The sequence below is a fragment of the Arvicola amphibius genome, chromosome 1, assembly GCF_903992535.2.
Source record: "Arvicola amphibius chromosome 1, mArvAmp1.2, whole genome shotgun sequence".
Taxonomy (NCBI): Eukaryota; Metazoa; Chordata; class Mammalia; order Rodentia; family Cricetidae; genus Arvicola; species Arvicola amphibius.
The window spans coordinates 175030734-175040925 of record NC_052047.1 but is presented as its reverse complement, the minus strand read 5'-3'; the positions used below and the strand labels follow the sequence as shown (position 1 = coordinate 175040925).

At 44.2% G+C, this 10192-nt stretch overlaps 1 protein-coding gene across 1 annotated transcript; it reads left to right on the top strand.

The window, feature by feature from the left end:
• The first annotated feature begins 7281 nt into the window (after nucleotides 1-7281).
• Ch25h (cholesterol 25-hydroxylase) lies at nucleotides 7282-8145 on the top strand. Its single transcript, XM_038317824.1, has one exon. It carries the CDS (start codon nucleotides 7288-7290, stop codon nucleotides 8143-8145), a length of 858 nt encoding a protein of 285 aa, XP_038173752.1. The 5' UTR covers nucleotides 7282-7287.
• Nucleotides 8146-10192: the final 2047 nt, after the last annotated feature.

The window sequence follows — 10192 nt, the reverse complement described above, 5'->3', positions numbered from 1 at the left end:
GAATCTCACTGTACCCAGACTGGCCTGGGACTTGGAGTCCTCCCGACTCCCCTTCTGAATGCTGGAACTAAATGCTTGCATCACCAAGCCCAGCCCCTACAATAGCTTTTAAGAAAGCTTTCTCTGGATGGTCCTCTTAGGAGCCTTTGGGAAATCTCTTGAGCCCGTTGGGAATTTGATAATGGGTGGAGTCGTGAATGTGGTAAGTTCTAGTCAGGATGATGATTGATTTTTGTATAATGAATAACATCTGAGAATGTTCTCCCAGAATAGTTGTCCTCCCAAATATGACTTGAAAATAAAAATTGAGCGTAGGCATTGGCCGAATAGGTAGTAGAAAAAGCTTTAACTGAGCCTCACACTAATAAGTATCAACATTTGTTGATTTCATTGTCAGACAATGAAGATTATTTTGTGTTTGTGACCACTAAAGATGTTGATGTGATAAATTAAGACATCTAAAATGGACAGTAAGTGGATGTTTTGACCTTTAAAAGAAAACGATTTGTTTTTATTTTGTGTCTGAGTGTTCTCCTTGCATGTAAGTGCCTCACAGATATTTAGTGCGCAGGAGGCCAGAAGAGGGCACCAGATACCCTGAAACCCAGAGTTGTCAGAGGTCATGTGAGTGCTGCCTTCTGAACCCAGTCTGAACAGGAATCCGCTTCAAGCCCTAAAATGCTGAGCCATCCCTCCAACCCCTCTCGTTTATTCTTTAATATATTTTCTACAATATATAACCCATAGATTTTTAAAGTAGAGAAGCCACTCTGATTTCCTGGGATGCATGAAAGGCAGCGTCAGGGAGGAATTATTCTGATGAAAAATTGTCAGTCATCCTTCAACAGAATTTGTTGTATCGTGTTAGGTTCAGATTTCAAGTCTAATTCCAAGCTAGTCAAATAAAATCTTTTGTAGTAATTACACTTTCGTACCTGGCGGGGTTTAAGCTATGTGTTTTGGAGCTTTAAAGCCTTCTAAAGCTTTGACCGCTGTGGCAGCCTCTTTGGTGGGGGAGGCATACAGGGCTGGTGAGAGTTTTGATTAAGAACACGTGTCCATGTCTGACTGCTTCAGAGAAGCCGGTGACAGGTGCAGCAGTATGGACAGCACTGACCTATAAACCACATGATAAACCAAAATCATATGATCCGCATCTGGGCTGGCAGGAGCATAAAGGGAGCTTAGGGGGTGCAGCTAGAGATAACATCCCCCGATTCTTCATTAGCATGTCCTACTATTGTCTATTGTTTATCAAGGATAATTAATGGTTCCTGAGCCATTAATTACTATATGAAATTTACTATATGGAAGCAGTTTCAATGTTACATTTGAGAGCAACCCTGCCTAAGAACTGAGGTGGACTCTATCTTTTGATTCAACTGTAATTTATTGTTTGGACCTAGCTATTCTTGATATATCGAGATTGAGTCTTTAACCCTTCATCTTTGAAATATGAAGTCGTATTTTGATCTTTGAGGTCATTTAAACCTCTTTGGGTCTTGCTGCTAATCTTTTATATCCAAGGAGAACTGTTTCATTCAGATAGCTGCATAAATTTTCCTAGTTGGGAATGAAAAGAAACCACCAAACTCATTTTTCAAAAGAAGATAATGCTAGCATCAGACTTTGCTAGCTACATGCTTTTTTGGTGGGACTACCGGAAGATGTTTGGTGAGTTGGTACCAAAAAATAGTTGAGACTGAGTTAACTATGTTCAGACTCTGAGAATAACTGGAGGAGAAAGGATTCTTGTCCTTGAAGGCTGTCCAAGGGCTCCAGCCAGGGTGAAAATGATAAAGAGGAAGTCTAAATCAAATGGAAAAGTACAAGACGTAGCGTGGCCAAAGTCCTGATAACATGTGAAATCACAAAACATCCGCTCGTGTGGACAAATGTCGCTGAATGTCAGACCCATACTGCATCTCCTAGTGCTCCACAATCAATACAAAGACATCGATAAATATGGAAATATAGAAACCTCTTGTCATCTGTTTTCTAAAATGAACATGGAGCATCCTTTGAACATTCTTTACCTCCAGGATAAAGCTCAGGACGGGTGGGAGTTGGAGGTCAATGACAAAGCGAGTGCCAAGTGTGCACTGGGCTCCAGGTTCCTCTCTAGTTCACATGGAGATAACGGGAGGGGGCAGAAGAAGAGCTAGAGAGCAAGCGAGAAAGAGTGTGTGTGGGGGGGGGTCTTGGCTTTGAGTGAATAACTCCTAGGATCCTTACTCTAAAAGCATCTACTCACTTAGAAAAGGTTACATTTTTGAGTCTGCAGAAAATACACCTGGTATATGCTTAGCAAATTCAAGAACACTCTCCACTTTACTTTAGCAAATGCCATACAGGACTCAATTTTGTTCTGGTTCTGTAAGTTCTGATTAGTCGTCTGTTATATTATGCCCGTTTCTTTGGCAGCAGGTTGTGAAGACTTTAACCAAGAGACCCCTTGAGGTGGTGGCATCTCTGCGGTGGACACAAATATCTGTCCTGTGAGCCTCAGGCGCAGGGACTGTAGGAGGAGAGCTGTTCTTCAACATGCCTTGAGGTGCAGGGACATGGGGACAGAACATTCTGAAGGCCTGGCTCCCAGGTTTTGCTTCAGGGGGTCTGATGCCGTAAGCATATCAAGACCAATAATGACAGAATCACTGAAATAGAATGGGGATGGTTGGTTTTGTGTTGGAAGCAGAGAGGCTTGAGAGCACAGATAGTAGTTAAATGCCAATGAAGCGATACCGCCCACCTTTTATAGTGTGCAAGCAGACCCAACACACCGAAGCATGAAAGGGAGAACAGAAGAATAATGTGTGCCTGAGGGAACGCTGGGGAAGTCTGCTGAGCATCACACCTGTGCCTGCTGAGATGATGCGCTCTAATGGTCCCTTGGGGACCTTGAGAGGCCAAAAGTGAAGGAGAAGTTTTTAACTGTTTTTCTTCCCCCCAACAAATCCCACATCTTCCTCTCTTCCCAGAGATGTGCATCAAGAGAAGGGATGTGTTTATCAGGGAAAAGAAAGAAGAGCTTTCCTAGGTTGCCCTAAAAGTGAAGAAGGAAACAGTATGGGTGTGTGAGAGGAATTAAGGAGTTGATTGCTGTCTAACTAGAGGAAACCCACAATAGGGAGGCAAGAGACCCGCATCCCTCTGCTCCCTCCTTTTGCTACTGCTTCCCATTGGGAAGACTTTTTTTTTTTTAAATCTTTCCTCTTTCCTTTTGTGTGTTGCCTGTCAAGAAGCTCAAAGTCACTTCTTACCCCTGTCCCATCAATGGCAGATAGACCAGTAGAGGATTGCAACATTCCCAAAACATTCTAGAGCTTTTGCTCTTCCTTCCCTTCCCTTCCCTTCCCTTCCCTTCCCTTCCCTTCCTTCTTTTCCCTTCCCTTGCCCTCTTCTCCCCTCCCCTCCCTCTTACCTTTCTTCTCTCTCTCTCTCTCTCTCTCTCTCTCTCTCTCTCTCTCTCTCTCTCTCTCTGTTTTTCCTTCTTTCCTTTTTCCTTCCTTCCTTCCTTCCTTCCTTCCTTCCTTCCTTCCTTCCTTCTTTCCTTTCTTATTTTTGAGAACTTTAGTGAGTTTATATTTTTTCTTTAAAACATTAGCATACAAGACATTAGATATCATTTCAGTGTTTTCTAACAAAGTGTATTTTAGTAAATTCCTTCCTATCTCCCCCATTTCTTTACCTCCCTTGAATCTCCCTTGTAACCTCCCCAGCCTTTATTTTTTTCATATCACATATATTCTTTTGCCCTCCACACCCTCCTCGACACCTCTTTTACATTCTTTTCATATCCTTCCTAGGTTTTTAGGTGTTTCCTTCATTTATCCTTATGTATGTACATACACATATATATTACAATAAATATATCACAATATATATTGCACACACATATATCTATGAGGGAAAATGTGTAGTTGCTATCTTCTGAGTTTGTGTCACCTTGTTTAATATTATGTTTTTTAGGTCCATCCAAACTCCTGCAAGTTCCAAAATTTAATTTTTCTGTACAGCTGAATCAAATTCCAGTGTGTATGTATTACACTTTCATCATTCACTCACCTGTTGATAGACATCCAGGCTGGCTCCAGGTCTTTCCTATTGTGAATTGGGCAGCCATGAACATGGATGGATGGGTATCTCTGTGGTAGTGTCAGGGAAATAACATGCCGTCCTAGTGAGGAATCAGTCCATAGACTCAGAAATGAAGGAAGAGTCAGCCTCCAACAGAAGATTTTGTTAGCTTGTATATGCTTAGGCACATGCATTTTATATACATTGGCATCTTTAAATCTGTCGGGTCTGGCTCCAGCTGAACAATTTAAACAGAGCCAGGAGTTGACAAGTCCCGCTGCTTAGGCAGATAGAAGATTTACACAGTAAAGATATTACATACTGTCAGAATTATTTTAAGTACGACAGCATTGTTCTTTTCTCATGTAGTTTTACCAAAGATCATCTTGCCCACCAGAAAGAATTATGTTTTCCCTTTTGAGAGAGCACAGGGTACTTAATGGCAGACCAGGACTTGCCGGTGGTGTGACCTTATACTACCCACTGCGTGCTGTCCTTTAGAAGTCTGTCTTTGGTGTGGGAATCGGGCTTAATGACTGGGCATAAGTCAGCCAGCTGTCTCCTTTGCCATGGGAACCAGAGCCTAGTGACTGGCCAATATCTGGCTAGAATATAAGCATTTATATTCTAGCATCTAGCATCTTAAATTCCCCTTATGTCTTGCAGGTTTGGTTAGCAGGCTACTTATCTTTGGGGTATTATGAAGAAAGCCTTCCTTAAAGTAAGTTCCACTTGTATGACTAAATGTTTTCTAAGATGACTATTAGTAAGTCCTTTATAATACCAACTCTATCACTCTGTGTCTTCTTCACATCAATAGGGTATGGATGGTATATGGCCAGGAGTGTATAGCTGGGTTATATGGTAGTTTTGTTTTGAGACATCTCCATAGTTGATTTTCATAATGGTTGTAATAGATTTTATAAAATTGTTTTTACATTTTTTTCTGAGGCTTTTATAAGGACAAAAACTGCAGTTTAGGGGCACCGAAGAATGAATGAAGAATGTACGTATTTCTCCATCAGTGATAACTCTGGGACACATAGCAAATGGGAAGTCTGAATTATGGACTTCCTATTGTGTGTATAGCATACACACACACACACACACACACACACACACACATATCCTGTTTATAATAACATACACACATTTCCTGGGTTTATGTTAGTCCCATTTATTGTTTTGTGTTTTTACAGTATGTGTTCCTTTCCTATAATATATCCTTTTATCTTTTCTTCTTGTTCTTACTTGAGGTACTGAGGGGATCCCTAGAGAACCTTGAACCTTCATCTGGTGACAGATGGAGATAGAGACAGAGATCCACATTGGAGTGCTGGATTGAGCTCCCAAGGTCCAGTTGAAGAGCAGAGCAGGGAGAATATGACCAAGGAAGTCAGGACCAAAAGGGGTTGGTCCACCCACTGAGACAGTGTGCCTGAACTAATGGGAGCTCACCAAATCTAGTTGGACTGGGACTGAACGAACATGGAATCAAACTGGACCCTCTGAATGTGGCTGACAATTGGGGCAGACTGAGAACCCAATGATAATGGCACTTGGATTTGTCTCTACTGCATGTATTGGCTTTTTGGGATCCTATTCTATTTGGAAGCACACCTTCCTAAGCCTGGATGGAGTGGGGAGAGCCTTGAACTTCCCACAGGGCAGGGTACTCTGCCTTCTCTTAGGAGGGGGGAGGGGGAAAGGTGAGTCGGGGAGCGAGAGGGAAGTGGGAGGAGGAGAGGAAGTGGAAAATTTGAATTGCATTATTTATAAAGTAATAATAATTATTAGAAAAAAACTTACTTGATTTTAATTGCAAATATCCTGGTTGTTACCTGTGAAGTACATAGTTAAAATGTTGTGAATCTGTTTTCCTCTTGTGTGTGTTAAGCCCTTAGATCGAGGGCTGTGAAGGCACAGTAATGGGAACACTGCCTCCTTGCTGATAGAGTTTACAGTTAACCCTTTTAGCTGGTGCATGGCAGGGAGTAGGCAGAGGCTGTAGCCCACTTGTCCCTCAGGGTTTACAGCAGGCTGCTAGGACTTCTATGGCGGTTTTTCCCTTCGAAAATAACACGGGAAAATGCAAGCTTGCATAAGACTATGTCAGCTGCCAGAGAGAAAGGCTGCCTTAAGGACACAAACACAAGAAGGAAAAACTGGAAGAATGGCTCCTGGCTTTCCACTGGGGTCTCTTGTACCAAGTGTTAGCCACCTAGAGGAAATGCGGAGTAGCGTCTCTGTGCTGGATTCCCCAGGGGCTCAGTTCCAGGACACAGTGCTGCACTGTGTCCCACAGCCCCAACATTTCAGAGGGTGTTGAAGAGTTGAGAAACCTGGAAAAAAAATGAGGGTTGGGGAAAGTCGGAGCCTAAAGAACCTCCAAAGAAATGGCAGGGGAGATGGGACATCTCCCGCATTTATCAGGCCTCCTGGGAGGCTGCAGAATTGCATAGATCTTTCCCTCCGCCCGGCTTTGGCTTTGAGGTGCGTTGGTCCAAATGAGGTGGGTGTTAGGGCCAGCATCCTCTATTCTCCATCCTAGAGAGAAGGCTGACAGTGACTGCCTTGCAGGATCTGGTCCCTGTTCAGGGCACCCAGTCTTTAAGGGGACGGGAGGATCATTCTCACTAATTGGAGCCTGGCCGCTCCTTTTGGGAGCTTTGGTGTACGACGCCAGGTTTCCTTTGTAAAGGAGTCTGTACTGTTAGCAGCGCATCCATTAAGAGAGCACTGGGGTGAGGTGCGTATATTCTAAGGTCTCCAAGATGTAGATATACGCTTTGACCCGGTCAAAACAGACATTTTAAAACTCAGAATCTTGCTTTGGCTGCGAAACAGCACTTTCTGGTGGTGATGAACACACTACTTTGTAGCGGCGATGGCGGGTGAACTATCCTAAGCCAGGATTGCTCACTCCTGTATCAATAGTACGTCCCGGAAAAGTGAGCAAAACAATGCTGTATTCCTGGGGACCGGCTTTAAGTGCCGCCGCATGCATGTATGTGGAAGAAACGATTCTATGCAGCTGTGAAACAGGACAGAAACTAATCCACCTAATGCACAACTTTGGGCTATTTAAGCAAGATTCTGTAGCAGGGAGGAGAGGGAAGGACAGCTGACATCACTGGGGGCGGGGCCGCAGTCCTAAGAAAAGTCAGCGGGACTGGGGAGACTGCAGCTGTGGGGCACAGTCTCAGCATGAGCTACCACAACCGCTCAGAGCTCCAAGACCTGGGCTGCTCCAGTCCGCTGCTCCTACAGCCCCTCTGGGACACCATGAGGACCAGGGAGGCATTCGCGCGCTCACCCTTTTTCCCGGTCATCTTTTCCATCATCACTTATGTGGGCTTCTGCCTGCCATTCGTGGTGCTGGACGTCCTGTGTCCCTGGGTGCCCTTGCTACGACGCTACAAGATCCACCCCGACTTCTCGCCGTCCGTGAGGCAGCTGCTGCCCTGCCTGGGACAGACGCTCTACCAGCACCTGGTGTTCGTGTTCCCGGTGACGCTACTACACTGGGCGCGCAGCCCTGCACGCCTGCCGCAGGAGGCTCCGGAGCTCTTGCAGCTCCTGAGTCACGTCCTGATCTGCCTGCTGCTCTTCGACACTGAGATCTTCGCGTGGCACCTGCTGCACCATAAGGTGCCCTGGCTGTACCGAGCCTTCCACAAGGTGCATCACCAGAACGCGTCCTCCTTTGCGCTGGCCACGCAATACATGAGCATCTGGGAGCTGTTTTCTCTTACCTTCTTCGACGTGCTGAACGTCGCGATACTGCAATGTCATCCACTCACCATCCTTACCTTTCACGTGGTGAACATCTGGCTGTCAGTGGAGGACCACTCAGGCTACGACTTCCCGTGGTCCACTCACAGACTCGTACCCTTTGGCTGGTACGGGGGCGTGGCTCACCACGACCTGCATCACTCTCAGTTTAACTGCAACTTTGCTCCCTACTTCACACACTGGGACAAAATGCTGGGCACCCTGCGTTCCGCGGACTCCAGAGAGCTGTGCGCTGCTTCACACTTGAACCAGGAAAAGAAACAGACTTGAGCTATTGTGTTTTTTTTTTTTATTTTCAGAAGCAAGTAACTTATTAGCCGATGAACTCTATGAAATTTGATGTTTCTGCAATCTGAAAAAGTAATTTATACAATGTTTGTACATCAGTTTAATTGTAGTCTTGGTGTCAAATCTCAACTCACTCCAATGTCACTGACTTCGGGACACAAGCTAGACATTCAGCGCGTGGTCTATTTGAATCATTATGATCTCTAGAATGACTTGTTTGTAGAAACAAAACTCACACTGGAACTGGGCTAAACACACATGTTGGTGCGTGCAAGACCTGATTTCTGACTCTTTAAGTATCAAACTTGTTCCTGCTGGGCAGTGACCAAGGTTATAGCATTTCTTTTCTATTTTTGAGCGAAATAATATATTTATATTGAAAAAAATTTATTTGTATTTTAAAAATAAAAAGAGCACGAACTAAATAGGCACTGGCTCCTGCTGAACCTGATGCATGACAGCTAAAAAGGAAGTGGGGGGTCTGGGCTGCTCAGCGTTCTTTGAAGCATTTATCCGCCCTCTTATGGCAAGGGAAATCTGGTATGGGGTGTTTGGGGCAGGGAAAGGGTTTAGGGAAGAAGTGGGTGGTAGGAAGAGGGGGTTGTGTTGGGTGATGGTGGTGGGTGGGTCTGCCTGCTTTGATTCAGAATGCTTTTGGGCTGTTTTTTTTTTTTTTTTTTTTTTTTTTTTTTTTTTTTTTTTTTTTTTTGCTTTTTTCCTTAAGAAGTACACGACAGGCTTATTCTGCAGATTGTTTTTTTTACAGGAGATTCACATCAGACATTGTACTGAAGAGTGGTATGTGGGGCCCATTTAGAGTGCGAGCATCAGAGTAAATTAATGGCTTGGTGTCAGCAAACCTGATAGGTCAAGTCTGTGCATTAGAGAAACCGATCAATTAAGCTCCATTTTTTTTTTTTTTTTTTTGGCAGTGCCGATTCTTAGCTGGTACAACTGACCCTTAGAACGCTGTCCCCTGGGGTTTTGTATAGGTTGTTTTCTTAATGCAGACACATGTGAAACTTTTAAAAACCTTTTTTTTTTCCCTCAACAAAGGGTAAGAGTAAAATTCCATCTTAGATTCCCCTGTTTCTTCACTTGTAAAAGGAGATGGGACACAGATAGCATGTGAAAAATCAATCCCCTGTTACTGGCCATACAGAAGTCACTTAGTTACTTTAATGTTAAGTTGAGGGTATAGTTCCCATAGGCTAAAGTTATAGAGGGAGATGTCAGAAGTCTGTAGCTTTGTGAGTAACTGTGGGCTCATCATATATGAACCTAAATGTTTTTATTTAAGGGTTTAAAAAAATCGTCTGCCAAAGGAGAAATCTGGGAAACATCTTCAGGTCTTTCTAGTGATTGGCAGTATGCGGCTGAGAGGTACCTGGCCTCTGCTGATCTTCTCATGTTCACTCAGATGTGTTTTCCTGGCTTCTGATCTCAAGTTACTTCCTCCTTTATCTGCAACTGTACCAGGCTGGGACATAAAGCTCTCACTTATTTATAAAAAGTGAACTTCCCAGAAAGAGGAAAAAAGATGCCGGGGAGGGGGCTGCAATAGACAGGCCTCATCACCTCTGCCACGTGCACAGTGAGTGGGGAGAGAAGATGATATTCAGGCAGATGTGGAATATTTAGCGCTGCGGTTAGTTACTGTGAGGGCTCTAGGCACCCTAGAGCCACCCATGTGGCATAATAACAATCTGTCTTGGGTCACTGTCAGAGTCTGTAACAATGTGTCATGTCATCTTGCCCTGTAAGGGAAGTGAGATGAGGCAACTGTGCACATGGTGAGTGCTGGGATTAGGAACACTTTCTCCAAGTCCTGTTCAGCAGCTAAGCCCTTGTGGAGGAAGATGAGGGGGTTTCAGTTAGGTGAAAGGCCACAAGAGAAAGACAAACAGGTCACATTTGTATGTTTCTTCACACTTCATTTTACTTGCTCTTTGAAACACCTCCCTAAATGAGTAGGGTAGTTCTCCTCATCACCAGCAGCTCACACTGTAGATGGAGAATAGATCCCACA

Bases quoted from the DNA above. Each gene is read 5' to 3' on its own strand.
- Ch25h (XM_038317824.1), top strand. From the start codon at position 7,288: ATGAGCTACCACAACCGCTCAGAGCTCCAAGACCTGGGCTGCTCCAGT.